The 21,790-nt window shown below is 42.8% G+C and overlaps 1 protein-coding gene across 7 annotated transcripts in view; it reads right to left on the reverse strand.

Moving 5' to 3' along the window:
- The window catches only part of Ptprt (protein tyrosine phosphatase receptor type T), a 1,084,881-nt gene that overhangs the window by 159,838 nt on the left and 903,253 nt on the right, over window positions 1-21,790 (reverse strand). For all 7 annotated transcript variants that reach the window (XM_021194826.1, XM_021194823.1, XM_021194825.1 and 4 more), the window contains exon 14: window positions 7,737-7,872. In XM_021194826.1, coding sequence (XP_021050485.1) covers window positions 7,737-7,872 — 136 coding nt within the window. The remainder of the gene's footprint in view (window positions 1-7,736; window positions 7,873-21,790) is intronic.

Below are 21,790 nucleotides of genomic sequence, written 5' to 3' on the forward strand. Positions count from 1 at the left end.
AGGGCATAAGAAAATGGGGCACCAAGAGTAGACCAGCCCTGATAATGCCCCATGTCTCACCTATTTGAATCTTCCTTGCAAAAGCAGACAATGCTACTATTAATTTTAATTGAGGAGCCTAAGGATTTAAGAAGTCACCCTCACAGACTCTGCATCTGTGAAGATGCTGGAAACCTCCTGTATTGGGCTGGGTTTCTTCCAAATCTGAAGCCACTTCCTCTTAGGTAGCAGACTGCGATCAGTATTCTTGTACTCTCTATTTTCTGCTCTCAACATTCAAGGTTAACTTCTTCAGGGCCACCTCCTCCTAACAACATATTTCACTCTTCCCATTCAAACATAGATGGCCCGTTCCAGGAACCTTTCCTGAGTTATCATGGAGGTCACCAAAACTAGTGTTGTCTTTGAGCCATTGTCAAAGAAACTTCTAGAATGGTAGTGATCAGTGGTCTTCTAATAACAGGCAATCATTTCTCAATCAAGTTGCAAAGTCACAGGCATTTACTCTGTGACCATAACACAGTTTACATGTGTGCATTCTCTAAACCTTGAAGAAGATTTACTGAAGGTCTGATTTACAAGGATACACTGATATTGCAGATAACAGATTGCCTGAACCAAAACTCTTGAACACAAAGACAGCTGTGCTTAGGAAGGAAAAGGAAAAACACAATATCCCCAAATTTAATAAATCAAATACTGCAGAATTGCCTTTTTAGCTAGCTGACAAAACTGGCTTCAGAGTTCTCTTTGTTTTATATCATTTTAACAGTGCTGACTTGTCTATATAACCACATATATGGCCATCTACTCATCTATCTGGCCCATAAACTTATCCATCCATCCATCCATCCATCCATCCATCCATCCATCCATCCATCCATCCATCCATCTATCCATCAACTTAACAATTCATCCCTCTATCTATCCATTCAGAGCATAGACCCACCCATTCATTTATTTACTCCACTCACTTCACCCCTCATCTATCCAACAGCACATTCATTATCTATTCAAACATCATTTCATTATTAATTAAAAAAATTCCTGAGAGTCTACTAATATTCCTGCCTCTGCCAAGTACTTTAAATAGACAAATGAGATTCTAATCCAGCCCACCTGGTCTAATATGAAAGCCAGGCAAGAACATTATAGAGGAGGCAATAATAATAGGTAGCATTCTAATAGAAGGCAATCACTTATGTACCAGATATTAGTATAAGACCATCACAGGAGAGGTGGCAGAGGGATTGTAAGACCCAAAGGAGGTAGATGACTTGACAAAAACAGAGGACACAGCAGGGCAGTTGCATGCATGAATCCACAGAAGATGATATAGCATCTACAAGACCCATGACAGCTCAAGCCAGATATAATCCCAGCATAGAGAGAGGAGTGGGCACCAAGTTTAAGCCCTTGATGAAGAGATGTTGTAAGTTGATGGATGCTGGGAGGAAAATCCGTTTTGTTTTCTTTAAGGGTATATAGTCCCTGATGGGTTTACATGTTCCAGTAGAAGACCACATATGCAAGGGTATCTTGATGCGTTTGTTTTTAAAGGGGATATAAAGTTGTGTGGGTAGAGAAGGTATGTCAAATGTGTGAACAGTGGGGTGAATGTCATCGAATACATTGTGTGAAATTCTCAAGGAATGAAAAATGAAAGTTAAATGTAAAGAAAAAAAGCTACCACTTAAACTATATATATATATATATATATATATATATATATATATATATATATAGTATTACTTATGTACCAGATAGCATTGTAAGTAAATCATGTGGACTACTTCTTTGATCCTTACAATAGCCCTATGTAACATTGTTGTTATCCTAATGTTTCAGACAAGGAAAGTGAGGCTAAAAGAAGCAACTTTTCCAGATTTACATAAACCTCAAGCAGCGTGGCAGGTGTTAGAATCTTGGCCATCTTAGTTTAAGAGCCCATGCCACAAACCATTGAGTTACATTTTTTCCCATGTTTGAATGATAAAGTCACAGAGAAGCCAGGCTTGTGAGTGAGTATTTTCAGGTATATGGAATTGTTTTCTGGCATAAGTGGGTGACTAGTAAAGTAAAAATGTCATGATATTGAAAAGGAACATTGTCTCTGTCCTAAAGGTCATAAGGGAAAACCAAAATGTCATCTGGAGAGATACTTGTTCTAGATGAATGATCATAAGAGTTGTATGATGAATAAGTTGGAGGGAAAGGGACAGTGGTCTCTAAAGATAAAACAAGAGTCAAGATGAGATGTGGGGCACTTTCTTCACAATAATCATGGGATGGGAAATAGGAGGGAAATGTGAAAGAGGCTTAAGATACACAGCAACAGGTGACTAAGTGTGTACAAATGGAAACAGGATTCCAAGCATCCAGATTGGGTATAAGCACAAATAGAAAGGGGGATGGGAGAGCTCTTTGCTGAGTGTATGAGAAGCAGCTGTTCAGCACAGGGTAGGTCCAAGATAACATATTTCATTCGTTGGTTTGTTTGTTTCTCACTTCCATGACCCTTTCAAAATAATGCCACACAATTTTGCATCCCAAGTTCATCTAGGGTAGATAATATTATTTAAGAGTTTGAAAAAGAGTATGAACTTCAATATCAGATGTCCTCAGTTTGAGACACATTATTGTCACATAGTCATGTGATTTTGGGTAATTTTCTAACACTCTTTCTGTTTCAGTTGTATGACATACAGCACACATGCGCACGTGCAAACACACACACACACACACACACACACACACACACACACACACATACACACAAACACACAATTACTCAATAACATGCCCAGGCTCTCTTAGCTGGTCCAGTTTATCTTATTCTTTTGCTTATATTTATATTTTCTCACGGGCTACTTCCTTCTTCAGCACCAGGTTATATAGTAAATACATAGAAGAAGACTTGAGATGTATGATTGTGAGTATTGGGAATGGGCTGCATGCAATGGACTGTCACTGGGAAGACAATGGGATTGTCAATGGGATTGGAATGTGGGAAGACATTCCTAGGCCATCATACTTGGTAGTCATATTTGGAAGAACTTGGAGGGGAGGTCAACATTTGACAGTGATAAGACTCTTGTAGGCAAAGAAGTATGTTATCAGGAGAATCATATATCCAAAGCCTGAGTATAGCAAAATTAAGAGAGGGAAAGTGGTGTTTGAAGCTAAGTGCCTATTTCCTGCTCTGTGATTCACTTGCTTTCTATTGGCCATTCAGGACTGGTGAAAATTAGCATCTTGAACTCCAGAATGCCAGTCTGGATTTATTTCTAAACATATCCCAACACCTTGGCCAACTCATATAACCCCTTTGAGCTTCAGTTTCCAGTTTTAAGAAAAACAACAAGAGCAGAATAGAAGCACCATCAGCTCTATGAGACACGATCATTAGAAGGGTGACAATGACAATCCCAACACTCAGCAGTTTAAACAGAATGAAGAAATTAGGTCAGTGTGTGAATGTCATTCTCAGCATTGCTGTTAGCACATTGATGGTAGTTTTGGAATAAATTTGCTACAGTGTGAGGAGAGCATTCCTGTTGGTGTAAAGCATTCTAATTCCTTACGTAGGTATAAGGAACAAGGTCTGAATAGTTCCCATAAGACTTAGACACAACACAAAACAAGCTCTATGTCTTTGTTTTTCTTTTCTCTTTTGGTGAGTTTTGGTTTAGCTTTGGCATGTTTTATCTTTTACTGTTTTGGTTTGCTGATTTTGAATTTTGTTTCTGTGGGGTTTTGTTGTTGTTGTTGTTATTGTAAGTAAGCATGCCTTCAAGAATCTGCTTGAGTTTCTGCCTTGACTACCCTCAATGATAGACTTCAACCTGTAGACTGAGATAAAGCTTTCGTTTTCTTAAGTTGCTTCGGTTAGACTGTGTTTTGTTTTGTTGTTTTAATCACAACAACATAAAGGAAACTACCACAGATTCCATGCTCAGGTACCAGGAAGAAAATCCCAAAGCAGCTTGCCTTTGACCTCCATTAAACTGTGCATGGAATATTACTACCCAACAAACACTAATTTGTAGAGGTTCTTATATGGGAATGGCTAATGACTTGATCTTTGTATCTTAATTTGCATCAAGAACATCCAGTGCTCTATGGTATTAGGTAGGAACAACCTAGGCAACCTCACAGTCTCTTGCTTGCTCTCCTTGGGAGGAGACAGTCTAAGGACTCTAAAGGGGGAAAGTAAAGGGCAGGATTAACTCTGGACTGCATAGAGGTGTTAGCAATGGGGACTTCTCCTCATTAGGAGCTCAGGGGGAAGAAAGAAAGAGAAAGGAAGTGGTATGTGTTACTATGTAATAGCATGGTGTGTGTCTTAGACCATCCCTTCTGGAACAGTCTGAAAGTCTAGGTAGAACTGGTAGATCCAGAAGCAAAGGAGAATAATTCACTAATAATAGAATAAAGGATGGATAGTTTCCAGCGAGCATAGTCAAAACCGCATTGGAAATCAATTGTGTCAGAAGGGCTAAGGGTCCTCTTTACATAATGCCCAGATTATATATGCTTATTATTATATTAGCATGTTATAATGCTCCACAATCAAAGAAGATCAGTCAAGAGTGATTCAAAATTAATTTGAAACTTTAACTTGAGCCTTTTGGAAACCATAAAAGAACTTATTTAAGCCTCCCATTGACAACAGTGTTTGACTTTTATCTCTGAAGAACACTCTCTCCAGTATAAAACAAGGCCAAGGTAAGATCATAAAACATTTGTCAAGTTTTATTGACTTTTTCCTTCCTATTTCACTTCCTTTCTCCTTTCTTAAGTCATACAAATGTAAATTAATTTCTTCATTAAGTCCTCCTTTCTATCCTTTGCACTTTAAATACATTATCTGGCTTGTTCTGTTATTGAGGAACTTCCTAGCAAGATGACAGAGGAGAGTGACAAGTAAGCCTTCCCATCAATGGTGGTGAACCCCTGAAAGGGAGAATCTGGGGACAACTCTGTTTATGAAAACACAGCTGTGGCTATAGCCTTGAAAGATCTATGGTAGACTCAATTCCGGACTTAGAGACTGGAGATAGTAGTGGGACTCTGAAAGGATCCTGAGGTGGAGTGAGTTGCTTGTTATTCTAGGTGTTCCTGTTCCTTAAAATGTCCCTCTTTCAGTGTGCTACAGGTAGCATTTTGGCTAGCAGCAGGCTAGTAGTGGTCTAAATTGACTAATGTCCTCATATTGATGCACTGGGCTGAGGTCAGCAGAATCCCACAGAAGGACTGAGTTCACTGGGGCCTTCCTTGTCCTCGAGGCATCTCTAGTCATGGGGAAACACTGTGGGTTAGTAGAAAGAAGCAGACCCAGGCTTAACTTCTTTATTTCCCTTTCCCACCCTACCTTTCCTCTCTTCCTTCCTCTTCCCTTACCCCTATATCTCCTCTACTCTTCTTTCCTCCCACCCTACTTCAACTATCTCTGAAATATTCTTATCCACCAGCAATGTTCATATATGTAACATATGTAAGTACAGATCTGCAGTCCAAGCTGTGCATTGCCATAGGGTCTGAAATTTGCTCAGGGGAGGGGCGTGAAATGGTGATCATGTGATACTTGTTGGTTGTGTCTGACAGTTTTCTAGACATGTGGGATGATAAAGATACCCGGAAGAGGTTAAATCTACACGGAAGACTCGCTTTATATGTGCTCTCACCCAAGAAACAGAAAACCACTTTCCTCCCTCCCAGACAAATCACACATTTCAGAAATAGCTTCTGAGAAGGAAGTGAAGCTTTTTTTTTTTTTTTTTTTTTCACAAGCTCACAGTCGATGGTGACGTGGGTTAAGCCAGGCTTTAGAAAGAGCAAAATTGGAAGTTCCTATCTGACTTACAAATCAGTGGCAAAGAGTCAGAAAATTTCAGGTCTATCAAAGATATTCAATTCCATTAAATTGGTCACTTTTCCCATGTGGACAATCCCAGCTTCACCTCTGCCTCTAACACACCAGCAAGGCTAAGAAACCTGTCAGTGATCTTATATGTGCAATATACTTACCACTCGCAAAGAACTCAAATTGTATGCGCCACCTCGGATAATAGCATCTGATTGATTAGTGGCTGGGGCATACAGCATGGCCACATTTTATCAATGATGATGAGATAACAATGAAGTGAACCCTCTGAAGCCTCTTTATCCCCAGTGATAACATAGCACCTTCCCTCTACTCTAGATTTTTTTCAGTGGGAAAACTGATAGCTGGTTGAGAATCCTAACTCTTAAGCTATTCCACTGGTTACTTTAGAAGAGGGATGATGGTTTTAGACAAATTATATTAATAAAAGGCCAAGTGCTAACAAGAAGATACCCTGGTGAGAAAGAAGACTGGCTGAATCAAAGTTTGATAATGACAGAGAGAGAGAGAGAGAGAGAGAGAGAGAGAGAGAGAGAGAGAGAGAGAGAGAGAGAGAGAGAGAGAGAGGTACTCATGGCTACATGGCTGAGATGCCAGCACCGGCATTGTTGCATCATCAGCTGGGAATGAGGACATTGGCTTTCAATTTTTATTTTCATTGGTACTCCTGTGACTCCTTGAGTAGAGTCTGGATTTGTCTTTGGGGGCATTTATTTTCCTCTTGAGAACAAGTTTCAAAAGTGTCTTGCAACTTGAAGATGGTAGAATTTCCCTGGTCCTGCGCATTAGTGTGGTCCTCAACTCCATAGCTAACCAAACCCAGAGCTCTGGTTTCAGGGTGTAATTAGAGACATGTAAATCACTGCATTTGTTGCAGAAAGATGGAACTCCAAAAGCTGTTACTATAACATGGATGACGGCTTCTCAGCTTTGGCTGCAAAGTAGGAAGATGGAGGCCATGATGGGAGCACAAAAGTGAAGCAAAGAAGACAGATATATAGGAAGTAAGTGTGCCAATAGAGTTACAGGTAAAGGCTAAAGGGATGATGCTTAGGAGATCCAGTTTTGAGGAATATATAATGATCCCTAATCATAATGCTAACTCACACTCATGGTTTGCATTTTTTTTTTAAATCCCTCTACTCAATTCCTGTCTTCAATCCTGTGACTGAATCTTAAGCAGAAGATGAGTTTGGGAGTTTGAATCTTAGGAATAAAGGAAGTATTGGTACCTGTGCTCTCATTAACAATGTGATTTGAAATAAATATAAATACAACATAAGAAAAACTGTATTAGTTGCCCATAGGAGCTCAGGAAAAAAATCCCAAGGAAAGATAATTCTAAGCAGTAACACTGAGTTGAGACAGTTGGGTGAGACATGGAGTATGAAGAAGCTGTAAGTAGGGAAGTCTCTGGAGTCACACTCCTTTGCAGGTGTTGAAGGCAGCATGGGAGGCTGCTCTCCACTGGTGGATAGAGGGAAATGCTGGTGAGATAGGTAGAGTATCACTTCCCAGTGTTCATCTGCGTTCCTGGAGTTCCCCAACCATCGTGAGGGCATCACCAACCACACAGAGTAGTTAAGTCCAAGAAGACTTATCTCATCATAACCAGACTCCACAGCACAACCAGGGAGCCATAAGAGTCCCTGACCATCTTAGAAGCTGCTCTTCTCAAAGCCCCTTGCCAAAGAGGCAACACATGTCTCTCAAACACTAGCACAAGGAAGTCGAGTGTTCTATCAGCAAAGCCCTACTGGACAGTAACTGATAGAGCATCAGCCTGGCCACATGGTGGTGCTGGGTCTTCTGGGGTCAGCAGGATCTTCTTGGCAGTGTTGAGACTCACCTCCTTTTGATGGTCAGCATCACCCCCAGGAGAATGATGATGAACATGAGGAGGCCTGCAATCACGCCAGCCATCTTCACCGTGTTGTCGACCTGCTTCTCTGGCTCCACGGTGTTAGAATTCTGGGTGGAAGCACCTTGAGGGGAAAATGGAGGGAGGAAGATGTTGAAAAGGCTCACATGTGACCAGGCAACAGTGACAGTGACAACAGTGTCTATTTATTAAAGCTAACCATGTGCCAGGCACTGTGCTGAGAGCTTCAGATATATTGCTCTATTTAATCCTCATTGCAAGTTAATCCCTTAAAAGTTTGGGATTATTATGATGTCCTCTTAGAGAAGAAACTGACATGCTATGCAATTAGAATTTCCCAGGTCCATACCTGCTGTGTGGGAGCATAAGATTTTATTCATTGTGTTGCTCTGTTATGAGAGCTCAAACCTTAGTCCACCATTTACTTCTTGGGTTCATGTTTCAGATCATGTAATGAAAATCATAGTTTTATGCTAAGATAACACAATTAAAAACCACTCTGTTCCAAGGGATCGTCTTGTTTTATTCTTTTAGCAAATAGTAGAGGGAAAAAATGGTGGATTAAAGTGAATTGGCTTGGGTTCAGAAAACATGAATTTCAATTTTGGCAATTATGAAATACTACGTGCTAACTTGTTGACTCAATCTCTGGTAGTGGAAAGTGGGAACTGTCCACTTATAGTATCTGTAAGCCTGGACTCAGGGCTCTAACTTGCCCAATCCTCACAAGCAGTTCCAAAGGCAGACACTGAGGAAAAAAACTAAAGGACTTGCCAGAAATCTCCTGGGTGATCATGTTAAGAGTGAGATCCCCCTGGGTTTGATTAGTAGAAATTTAGGCCTCAGTGATCAGAAACCTTGAATTCAGCTCCTAAAAATCCCTAGTTTCTCAACCCCTCTCTCCAAAGAAAGAAAGAAAGAAAGAAAGAAAGAAAGAAAGAAAGAAAGAAAGAAAGAAAGAAAAATCAACTGTTTCTCCATAGCAAAAGTAAATAAGCAAAGAAAGGCTGAGCCCAGCCTTTTCTTGTGTTTACTAAGGATGAGGGCAATTTCCTGTTTCAGACATTCTGTAGAGTGGTCCATGGGTTACCAGCATCCTAGGGCAATTTTCTCCTGCTGTCTTTATTTCCCCATTAGAATCACATTTTTTTTTGGTGAGGCAGCTTGAAGTCGGAAGCACCTTTTCCCAAACTCATCTCTACTTTTCTGCAACATCAGCACCAGTTCATCCTTCATCAGCCAATATACCTTCTGCAGCCTCCTGTGCCTCTGGCAGAGTTTGCTCTCACCTCCAAATTCTGATAACACTTTATAACACTTTGCACACACCTCACAATATCTCTTAGCATGATGCACTGATAGTATTAGTTGCCTGTTTTTACATCTGTCTTCTCCACTGGTCTGCACATTCCTCAGGGGTAGAATTATACCTCATTTATCTTTGCTCCCCATGTTAGCACAGATCCTGACTCATAATAGGGGCTCGCTAAATGTCTGTGGTTATTTGGTGTTTGGCTAAAGGGAAAGTGTCTCTGCCCACACACATTTGTCCTCATGGAACCAAATTGAGTTTTCTCTTGCTTTTAGTCATGTTTCCATAGGACTCAGCTGAGCATGGAGTTGAAACGTTGCTTCTCACATTTCGAATCTGATTCCTCACACTCACGGCTGTTGAAAAGCAGGCCTCCAGCTCCCTGATACTCCTCTGTGTTTTGCTCCTGAGTGTAGCGCGTATATTCTCTCCAGGCACTTTCCTCAAACTTTAGTTAACTTGGCAAGTTGGTTCACTTAGCAGAGTGTCTTTGGTGGGAATGGGAGGTCTTTGAGAGTAGGTGTGGTGTCCTTTTCATTGCTGCAATGCCAGTGTCTAGCAAAGGACTCCTCTCACAGTCACTGTGATGACTGTGCAGGACAGATGTGCACAGGTCAGAACTATTTATTCATTCATGCAGTCATGCATATTTTGCACCTGTGTGTCCAAGTGCTGGGGCCAAACTAAAGTCTCCTTCTCCTACAAGTAGCAAAAATCCTTCTACAGGTAGCTTACAGTAGGGGCAAAAATCCTCCTACAAGTAGCTAACGGTGATATATTTTATTCATTTCTTCTACAAGATAAAGGCAACACCAATTCATCTAACCCCTGGGCTGTCTGAGAAGGTTCTGGTGTTCTGCAGTCCAGTGATTTCCCAGTTCTTGTTGGAATCACCAGCACACCTTTAGCCAGGGCAGTCTGACATTACATAGTGGGGGTAATTCTGAGTGGCTCCTAAGTTGCCCCGTTTATGAGACTTAAGACACGATTTCTAATAAAAAGCTAGGCTATAATGTCTTATGCCCAAAGGAAAGAGAACACCCAAAATTCGAAGCTCCCCAGTACTAAGAGTCTTTATATTCAAATTTAGAGGAAAGGCTGGCTCTAAATCATTGAATCCTTGGTGTAGTTAAACTTTACTTAGTGCCAGTTTCAAGGTCATGTTCTAGAGGATAGTAGCTCAAGGCAGGGATTCCCTGAGAGCCTCTTCCTGTATATGATCCCTGTCATCACTTGGTCTATCAAGACTCACACCCTATTCCTTAGGTAAGTATTTTCAAACTTCCATTAGTGGTAGGCATCTGGAGATGTCATGGTGAGCAAAATAGACACAGTCTTTGTCCCCATGGAGTTTGCAATCACTGGCATTTCTAACAATGAGGACATAATAAGACAAGAAGTTAGTAATGACAAACTTTCAGCTTTGTTAAGGGTTTGGACAGAGAGGCGCATGACCACTCAGGAAGAACAGAACAGGAAAGTAAGTCACTCCTAGGAGGAATGACCAGCAGGGCTGTAGCTAGACAACTGAAGCATAAAGAGGTAGTAAAGCCAAGATCCTGGGTCAGGCTGTGTGAGTGGCAAGGGGTGTGGTGTATGGCAGAAATGTAGTTAAAAAAGAAGAAAGAGAAAAGGCTAAGAAAGAGGCTGGAGAGAGGAGCAGGAGCCTACATGACACTGTAGGCTACGAGTTTTGTTCTGTATCCCAAGAAACACAGAGAGACATTTAAATTCTGTTCATGAAGTAACAATGTGGTCACATTTAGGTCCCAGCATATCATCCCAGCTTCAATGAGGAGCCAAAGTGGCTTGGAGAAATGAGCTTGGAGACTACTATAGGCATCCAGGTGGAAGATGATAGTCACAAAGACTCAAGAAACAGCAGTGGAGATTCAGAGATGTAATAAAAGCAATAGTTGCTGAAATAAATATTATGAAAATTGGTACTAGATAGAGCAAGGGGGATAGAGGAGAGAAAATGACAAGAGTGGGCACAGAGCTTTGGCTTGTATGACGTGGTAGATGAGAGTGGGATTTATGGGTTCTAGAAGCAATACAATAAAGAAAAGCTTTAGAGTGAATCTATGCTTGAGTTTGGAGTACTTTGAAATCGAATGTAGGTGGTTAGAGGTGTGAGTCTGGAGCTCCGAGGGAAAGTCTGAGCTGCAGGTAAAAGGATTAATTTGTAAATATCCACAGATGGTACTTGTAGCCTGAGAGTTCATGAGATTACCCAGGAAGGGAAAACAAGTAAAAGGAGAAGCAGGCCTGGAAGGGAGACTTGAAGCTTGGTAGAGTCCAGCGAGTAGGTAGAGACAAACTTGTATACAAAACATGAACATCCAGAAAGTGAAAGAAAACATGGCTGGCCATAGTGTCCTAGATCCAATATAAGATGGGATTTCCAGAAGCAGGAAATGATCAGCTGTGCCAACCACTGTTGGGGTAGGGTCAGGTACCATGCTCCAAGGGAAATGAAGGTCTTAGTTAAAGTACTAGGAAACCTTCCCTCCAAGACCAAGATGTTGTTATAGAAGCCCCTTCAGTGGTGACCATGACCAGCCAGTGGTACATGCTTGAGGACCAGAGAAGAGCATCCAGATTCCAGGTAGTCATGTGAAAAGCAAGAGCCAGGTGTTAGAAATGTTCAGTGAGTTTAACCAAAAGGCCTCAGAGCTGAAAGTGCAGACTGCATGGTGAGGTTATTAGGAGCAACTGTGCTTTTCTGCTCCATTCAGGCTTCAGATGCAACATGAACGTGCAGAAAATCCAACTTTCTCTTAAGCATTCTCTAAGAGAGTTTGCAATAGTAACTAAGGATTTGCTTTGCTATTTATAAAGGGAGGGGATTGGTAATTCAAAGGTGATAAACATGCAGAGTGACTCTGGACAAAAGATAAGATCCAGGGAGATTCAAGAGGAAGAAGGGAAGGATGGGACATGGGACTTGACTGTTGGGTCAGAGTTACATGTTTGGGGCTGACACTGTCGATGATTGGCAATCAGAATAACTGAGATCAGAGTTATGGGGAAGCACATCAGGGCTAGCTTCTCACACATCCACCAAGCAAGATAACCATCAATTTACAGGTGCCACTACTGAGGCTGGTAAATCAAAGGCTGTCTATGTGACTCAGTGCCCCAGAAATCCAAAGGGAAGATTCAAAGGGGCAGAACTGGAAATCCTGCAGAGAATTGCTTAGTATCAATTTCGGCCCCCTGACTCTGATGAATTCTGCCTTTCAGTCTGGTACTGGGAGGAATGTAAGGGATTTAGATGCATCCTCTTCACCCTTGGCTTCCACAAGACCTAACAGGAACACAATCCAAGTAAATTAGAATTGGCATCAAGGCACCAGGTGGCATTTTATCCAATTAGATAAGCTTTAAGGCTCTCCTTGAGTCCCCTGTGTGATATGGTCATCACAAACCATCTTGTGAACTCAGCTTACTAATTCAGCTGTCTCCAACACGAGGCTACAGGACTGACCTTGTATCCTAGCCAGCTGCTACCTCTGTGCCCTGAGTACTCCCAACAGCTACATTAGTTTTCTCAAAGCAGCAGTCGCTCGTCTCGTCTTTCCCCCCTACTCTTTCCTCAAAGCTATGATGACTTAGAGTCTTAGCCCCTCCTAGCTTTAGTGCCCAATCCACACGTGACCTTCTGTTTTCTATCTGTCTGTAATTGACTCTGGAAACCTCAGATACAGTGCTTAGCATCTTGGAAGCTACTCCCCACCCTCCATTTGACCTCTCTATGCGAGTCCAGGGGCCATACTTGTCTTTCTCTCACAATGTTACCCAGCATCTACCTCATTCTGATCTTCCCCAGGGATTTCTATGACCTTTGTTGGCAAGGGAAGAGCTGGTCTATGCTACTCTGTACTCTTCTGAACTCTCTGACGAATTTTGTCTAGCTGTACATTCAACCACATGAGAGAGCTCTCTAGGGAGAAGATAAACCAAGAGACTTGATACTTGGAAAGTGATTCAATAATCAGGATACCAGCATCACCTGGGAGCTTATTAAAAGTTCAGACTCACGGACTCTACCCTAGACCTGTGGAAACAGCAGCTCCACTGTAACAGAGCCCCTGTGTGCATTAAGTGCATGGCAAAATCCACATTATTGTGGTCAGAATAAGAACTCTTCTGTCTAGAGATTCTATTCTGATGAGACCCAGTTCTTGATGTCTGATCACTAACAGGACATTGTAGAAGATAGAATCCCCTGCTTGGTCTCTTTAATTCAAAAGGTCAAAAGCAGGGAAGTGACTGAATAGATCAGGAAGCCACAAGAACTATCTACTGGAACCTAACACTCTGCTTCTCTCACCCAGACTTTAACAAGGGATTCCTTAACAAGGGCGGTGCTCCATCATGAAGCAGTGACTTTATGAAAACAGTCATCATTCCCAAGTGCCACCGAAGAGGTAGCCTTTCCTTGTTTACTGGCTCCTACTTTCCTACCTGTTCTGACTTGCTCAAAGCCTAGATATTTAACCAAGCCCTCTCATGTTAAACCCAGCATTCTCCTTAGACCCTGACCACCCTTTCGAGATGGCTTCTCCATCTTAACTTGGGTGTCCCTTAACCTCAGTGGTATCCATAATCTTGGTGACATGTGCCCTTCTTTTAGTTCTGAAACTTCTATTCACTCTATCCCTCTCCCTGTCCTGCCTCTTCTCAAGTTACTCACAGGGCAGAAAGCATGTCACCAACAGTGGAAGGTGCTTTCCAGGGACATGTTGTACACATTATCAAGTAGAGGGGACTACATGACCTTTGTGCCCCATTTGATGTTAAAAATGCTCTGGTTTTATGATACCGGGTCAAAGCAATGAGCCTCAAACAGAAATCCTTGACTTTCTATTTATATGACACTGCAAACTAGTTGGGTGGCCTTGGCCAAATCAGTGAAACACGGTGTGATATAATATTCTCATTTGTAAAAACTGAGAGAAAATGCCAAAGTCACAAAGATTTTTTTTCTCAGGATCAGGTATAGTCATGGAGGTGAAATTGCTTGATAAACTTTAAGGGACCACATACATTCGGTGTCCTGATGCTACAATTTGAGAATTAGTTTCAGAATGTCTGTAAGCTTTGGGAACCAGAGGCTGGAGTCACAAGCCTTGGAGTCAGCTACCTGGCTTGATCCAAGTCCTTAGAATCCAGCCAAGCGAGTCCCCATCCCTGGAGTGATGCACTTGACTCTGCTCACATAGGGAGGGCCCTTACCAGGCTTACATCTGGATGACTTAATGGCAGCAATAACATAATTTGGCAACACGGGATTAATGATTCACTCTCAAAGCACTCACGCTGGCATCAGGCCCAATTTCATAGCTGTACTTCAGAGAATTTTCCCTGTAAGGGTAGGCAGCAAAAATAGAAGTCACAGATGAAGAACGTCTAATTGCAATTGATAAAACCCAAGTAAATCCCAGTGGCTGCATAACCCATGCTGGTGATCATTGCTGACGGTAAAGAAAGGAGGCTGGCTCTTGGGAATACAGTTCCTAAAAGCTGTGCTCTTTAAAACACACAGTGGCCTCTCAGCTGTCCAAGGGCATCTTATCCCCAGTGTGGCTTATCTCAGGCAAATCTTACTGTGCTGGCAGTTTACCCCTGTCTACTTAATGGTTTCTTTTGTTGAAGGGTTTCTCCGTCTTTACTTTGGCTTTGTGTGTATCTGGCACCCAGCAGCGCAAACCTTTGAAACCCTGACTCTGAGCTGCTACCTCTATGCCAAAGAAGGTTTTAAGCATAGCAGGCATCTCTGATTATGGATGTTTTGCCAAGTGGAGACAACAGGGAACAGATAAGGAAGCTGGGTAACTTCCCCGGCTCTGCTCAAGTCAGGTACGCGCTATATCTTCGCTTGAGTTGGCTGGAAGCGAATTCTCTAAACGATAGGGTATTTTAAGATGGAATTGAAGTCCAAGATAGGAAACAACTTTGTAGGGGAGCATCTGGCTACTTCATTAGATTCAAGCCTCTAGACTTTACAAATTGCATCCCAAAGCATTCAAAGCATTTGTAATTGTGATCATGAACGACTTTGGCAGCCTTGGAGGGGAGAAATTGTAGTGAACAGGAGGGGAGCGAGAAGCCTGGGGAGAAACAAATGCTATTGCTGACTTTTTTTTTTTTTAATGGAAAATATGTGTATTTCAGATACTTTTTTTTTCTATTGAGTGTGATGTTGATACAGGAAAAAAAAATATAGACTAGATGATTAAATCAGGTTCCTCAACCTTTACTACTCATAAAAGGGGAGGAATGAGGCTTAGAAACCAGTGCAGGCTGTATCTACATCAGTCAGTCGGGAGCCAACCATGAAAAGGGAAACAACTCTAAGCCTTTTAAAGGGAGCAAAAGTACTGAGGATCAGAAGACCCTGGTGAGTCCAGAGGATTATCAGGACGCTACTAACCACTGGACACAGGAGAGATACAAAGCAGATAAGCCAGAGGCCAGAGGGCAAGTTTGCATTGCAAGGACTAGAACTGCAGGAGACCTTCGTGGGGCATTAGAGCCCTGGGGCAGACACAAACTTGGACAAAAGAGGGACTGAAACTAACTGAGGGGTCTTCTCCTTGCCTTTCACTCTTCCAACTCTAACTGAGGTCTCCTGTTGGATAAACCCAGAAGTCACTGGCATGGTGGTCTGGGTGAGGAGGCATGCAGGGACTATCTGTGTGTCTGAGCTGAACATGACAACGTAGAAGGACAATCATAGATCAGATGGGCAAAGGAGCAACATGGCTTTCTAGAAACATACGATCCCAGACTCTACGCTTTGCAGCTTTTGAGAGGTACCAGGATGCGTACGTATATCTGGAGAACATCCCATCTTGTATTTTGATTTCAGCAAGGTCAGGGCTGTGGTGGAGAGATTGTGATTGGCTTGTATGGCAGCTACATGCTAAGCTGGGGCTTCGCAGAAGATGGCAATGTAAGAGTGGAGAGGAGCAGGATTCAAGAGCACATGTAAAACACTAATATACTTATCTATAAACTGTAGGACAGAGCTTAAACTACAACCACGTTTTAAACCTGTTACCTATAATTCCCCCTTTTAATCCTTACTGAAACACTATGGAGCAGGTTCTGCTACCATAGTCTTCTCAAAGATGGTGAAGCTCAATGGGGATAAATAAGAGCTGCTGGCAACAGTACCCACAAAACCTGTAAGGCTGATGCCAGATTCCTTCTCATTAAACTGCTGTGCTATTCTGCTGCTTCTTGACTAAATGGGAGGGGGGAGGGGGAAGAAGGGAGAGGTTGCTCAGCACAAGACTGGTTGTTTTCCCTCAGATACCTAGAAGATAGAAGAAGACTCCTATTAAGGAGATCAAGAATCCTATCTCAATCAGCTGGATAAAACCATCGTTATCTAAATACCTGCCATAGGTATTTATATCTGTCCCTGCGGGGTCTGCCACCTGCTCTACCAAGCAATTCCATTTCATACCTGCCTTTGCTGGAAGCTCCTCTCTGTGTGCCCTCCAGCCAGCACACCTTATTCTAATATCTAAGGGATTGATGAACATGTCATGTGAATCTTGTTATATGAGCTAAATTATACAGGCTTTGCTCAAGTGATATTTAAACTTGACCTTTTCAACTTAACTTCTTTTACTCTTTTCACTTCCCTTGTACATCAACCACCACTTCAAAGTCCCTAATACTCTGAGTTTAGTTTTATTATTAATCTCTGGGCTTTCCTGCCAAGACCTTTCTTGATATTTAGCAACCAAAGAGCCTCATATTAATTCCACAGAGAGACAACGTTTTGTTCAAGTTTAGGTGAGCACTTTCTGTGGTGTTTCCAACACCCATTCTTTGAGGTTGCTGTCTAATTTTATTTTAATTGCTGGCTTCTTCCCCCCACGTCACAGAATATAACCTCACGATGTGGACCGGGTTGATAATGGAGGACTTAAGGATTTTTCCCATGCTCCCTTCAAGTGACATCATCTAGGATGTTTTGCAAGTAATAAATAAATTGCCCCCAATTCATCATATAACAGTAATTGCATTTAGCCAAGACTTAACTCAGAGTCAATGTCAAGTAGCTGGAAGACACCACAGAGACACAGGTTTTCCCACCAACTGCTCTACTGTTGCTGTAGAAAGTAATTTAATAAGTCCTGAGTTAAGTATAAAGAAGATACACACTTCTAATATCCCACACTCCCTCAACATTACCTAGCCAGTCCTAAGAGGTTAGAAGTGACTTCATCATAGCCTATACAACTGAATCTGCTAAATATTGCTGACAGAGGTGCCCTCATTTTCCAACTTAAATGGAGGTTAGCACCGTGTGAGATGAGAATCACTTTAATTGATTGTTTGAAAGCCCTTTGGCCACTCGAATAAATCATTCCCCCGGTGCTGATTCTGCTTCATCCCATGGATCTCCTGACTCTGTGTTTCTAGGTGGACTTGGTTTTGCATAATGAATATTCTGTATAGGTCAAATTCTAACTTGGTTGTAAGAGGCTCTATGAGATGGCGGAATGAGGTTCTTATAGAAATGCCCTTCTGGGTACAAGAAACTGCCTATACCACAAAATACTTTTCATCTATTAAAATGTAGCACCTGACTTACTCAAAAGTAGTTATATGCAACGGACTCTATACACAGGCATGATTGACATACCCCTAGTAGACAGAGCAAGGGATTGAGGTACCTTTTTATCTCCTGATGACTTCAACTGCTCTTTTGTGCACTGGAGAGCTCTAGCCTATGTGCACTGCCAGGGCCCAGGGACAAACTTAGAGAAAGGACTTGATCTGCTTTCAGAACAAGACTGTAAGCTAAGCTAAAGTTGGGGACAAAAGTTATCTCCAAAATCAGGAAGAAGATGCACTTTGTAAACTGAGCTCAGAAGGGTCAAGCCATAGTCAATGTTAACAACCAGGATGTAACAAGGTGGGGCCAAATCTAAAGCAGGGGTCAGGCATTAGCCTTTGGCTTACATGTAGGCTATGGCAGTCTATATTCCTAGAGAGGGGTCAAACCATGTCTATAGTTGGGCTTTGACTTTGATCAGAAACAAAATTTACACCAGGACAATGGAACTAGAGAAGTCAGGTGACCTCCAAATGGATTACACTCATTAACAGCAATTCAACACTAAGCCCCAGAAGGGTGATCCTGGACATTCCCTGGATATGGCCTAGCCTGGGAGATGCTGCAGTTATAGCAATGACAGTAGTTACTCTGAGGTGCTGAGCATGAGGGTTAATGCAGAAAAAATCCTGCCATCATACAGCTTGCCTCTTATTAGAAAAAGGAACTTGTAAACTGAAAAGGTCTCACATACAGGATGCTTACACAGAGATATGTCCAAGAAGAGTGCATGTACAGTTCTGATTATGTAAAACTAGACTACATACTTGATTTCCGCATGATGTCCGTGGTCTGACACACATGGCAGGCATCCCTGTCACCATCCAACAGCCCCCTCTCGCCTATCTCCACACTGGTGTCCTCTGATCCTACAAGGCATTCTCTACTGATGAAGATGGAGAATCCGAGCGAGCACTACACCAGCAGAATTGCCTCTTGCTTGCAGAGATCTGTGTATCAAGCCTGGAACTCAGGGGATTCAGGGGGGGCTAAGCCACTTAGCTGTCACCAACAGGAACACCCACAGCCTGCACTGGGGACTAAGAATTTAGTGTGAAGCACAGAGGTAGGAGAGAACACATACTCCTTAGGATGTCCCACAGAAAAGCAGTAGTCCCTTTGGATTTTTCCAGGCAGCTGCTATGAAAGCACATGGCTCTGGTGAGCTGGTTGTAATTCTTGTCATGAATGTGAGCACAGGCTCAGGCAACTGTGCAACAAGCGAAGCCCTCCCAGGAGCAGTATATGACAGAATACAAAGGCAAAGCAGGGATGGAGCCCAGGTCTTCTAACTCAGGACATGGAGAGAGGGTGACATAAGCCTTGTCTGTAAAGGCTGAGGCAGGGGGACAGCCAACAGCGAATCCTAGGACTAATAACACATGGAAGACAAAGCTACATCAGAAAGGTAAGGCCATGGAGTGAAGACTAGTTTAGAAGAAATATATAGTATTACAAATGAAGGTATATCAGAGGAGAGATATGTAGGTCAGAGACTGTCTGAGAGATTGATACTGTGGTTTCTGAGAGGCATCTCCACTGGAAAGGCACCACACTTGAGGTTCAGCCACAGACTATTGCCCCCAAGCTCAAGTTCACTGTGTTGGCAAGCCTTTGAATTCCCAAGGCCTTGTTAACAACGACTGAAATTGGAGTGGTTTAAACTGACAGATGTGGATTCTTATACTTGAAGATGCACTACTCCAGCCTCTGCCAGTGTTTGCCACACTGCTTTGCCTGTGTGTGTGTGTGTGTGTGTGTGTGTGTGTGTGTGTGTGTGTCTTCATACGATGCTCGTTTCTTCTGACATGCTGGCTTAAGGCCCACTTTCTGACTTTGCTTTAACTAATCACATCTGTGGGGACTTTATGAATAAATTTATATTCACAGTTACTCGAGGTTGCCACTTCAACATATCTTTGGAGAGACAAAATTTAACATACAACGTAGTTGAGTCATGATGCTACAAGCAGCCCAGGAAGGGATATAACAGGATGGGGGATCATAGAAATTCACTAAGCAAAGGGTAAACAATGCCTGAGGTCATGGCCCACTGACAGCATGCTAGAAAAGAGAGTTTCTTGCTCAGACAAAGTCTGAACTGAACATAGGCCTTTGGGAAGGACATTTCCTGGCTTTCTGCCTGAATAACATCGCAGGGAGCACTGGGGACCGAGGCTCCCCAAGGCTCTTATTCAAAAACAAGTTCAGTTTTCTTTTTTTCTAAACAACTCCAGACAAATTGATCCCTCAAGGGATGAGTGAGTTACCTGACTCAGAGGGGGGCAGGATGTGGGAAAGGAGACAAAGATCTGCCCAGCTGGGGCAGCTTAGTCCAAATCATGCCTCTGCAACATGCAGGTTTGAGTGGGTTGTCAGGGGGCCAGGAAAAGAGGGAAGGTACCCAGAAGGGAGGGAGAAATCTATGGCGGGGGGATTAGAGGAAGCATGGGCAGGATCAGAGAGGAGCTGGAAAACATGCAGCTTGGAACTCAGATTAGCTCAACTAAGGCAAGCGAGGGTAATAAACCAGCAAGGAGCAGGGCCGCGTTTGTTCAGATTCCAGCCAAATGTACCACGAATGTGTTTGCTTTTTTCTAGCCTTTACATTGTGGCTTTTTTTTTTTTCCTTTGAATGGAAACACTGAATCAGTTCACGTTGGACGAAAATAGATCCATCACCTTCCCCAGAGGATGGGTGAGACTATAACTCTTCTCCTAGTAGAGATGGTGGACTGAGGAGAGTAGAAGCAGGCCTCGAGTTGTAAGAGTGGCAGATGCTGGTCATGCTGACATATCACGTCTCTCTCATGATCCTGTTCATATCCGACTTCTTCTGTGCCAGCCCTATGCAAAGTCAGGGCAGACAATAGCAGGCCCAGGTCCAGCACATTGGGGAGGCTTGGTAGAAGGAGCCATATAGAGTTCCTAGTAGACTGAAAAACCACTGCCCATTCACAGTAGCTCTCACAAAATTTGAAAAAGACACATTAGGTATGCTATCTAAGACATCACTGTACAGAGGAAGACGGAAAGACAGGAGGACAGATGCAGTGCACTGTCACCTGCATGTTCTAACAGTATTAACCTCTTACCATTTCATCTGATTATGCATGCATAAGGCTAAAGGAAAAAACACCTGCAGAGTTGCTGGGAGGGGGAAAGGTTGACAAAATCCAAGACAAGCTGATGCTATGAGTGAGTGCCAAGTTCAAGTGGAGCCCTTCCTCCTGGCTAAAGGCAGCCGGCCATTGCCTGTAGCTTCAGCCTGAGACAGTAGGCTTTTTCAGAGTCCCTACATGTTAGGAAGCTAGACCACAGAAGTGGGACATCCCAGCAAAGGAAGGCAGGAGGTGAGAGAGGCAAGTGCTTATGTGATCAGATAAAGAATGTAAAGGAGGAAACCTAGCGGGTTAAAGATGGCAGAAGCAAGCTGACTATCCTGCCGCACGATGGAAGCTTCTGGCAGGTGTTAGCGAGGACAAAACTCTTCTATCTGAAGGACCACTTGGGCATCGGTGGGGAGGACACACTGGAAGAGGAGCAAGACAGCCCTACCAACTAGGAGGCTGTAGCACTAACTTGAGCAAGAAGACTTCAGTAGTCCCAGGCATGAGCAGGAAGGGAGGAGAGAGTGATCCTGGAGGCAGAATCAGCCAGATGTGATGGCAGATAACATAGCAAGGATGGGGAAGGAGAGAGGAGAAGGATAACACTGGGATTCTGAATCTGAGTTTGGTGGCAGTTTGAATTCAAGACTGTGGCTTGACTTCTTCTTGACCTAAAGGGAATAAATATTCCAGGAGTGAAAATGGTGCTATGGAAACCTCAGCCACAGAGGCTCCCCAGCTAACGACCATTTTGAAGGCAGAATATGCATTTGAGTGCTACCGGGTAGAACTCTATACAGAATGAGTTGACTCATCTGGACAAAGTCTACTGATTCAGTTGAGAGTTTGGTAACAGACAATGATAGCCAGAATGATGGGCCAACGGCCTTGTGTCTTGCTGTACTTTGAGTGGATCATGGATACAGACAGTATCTGGTTCAAGTTCTGCAGTAAC

This window comes from Mus pahari, chromosome 3 (assembly GCF_900095145.1).
Source record: "Mus pahari chromosome 3, PAHARI_EIJ_v1.1, whole genome shotgun sequence".
NCBI lineage: Eukaryota > Metazoa > Chordata > Mammalia > Rodentia > Muridae > Mus > Mus pahari.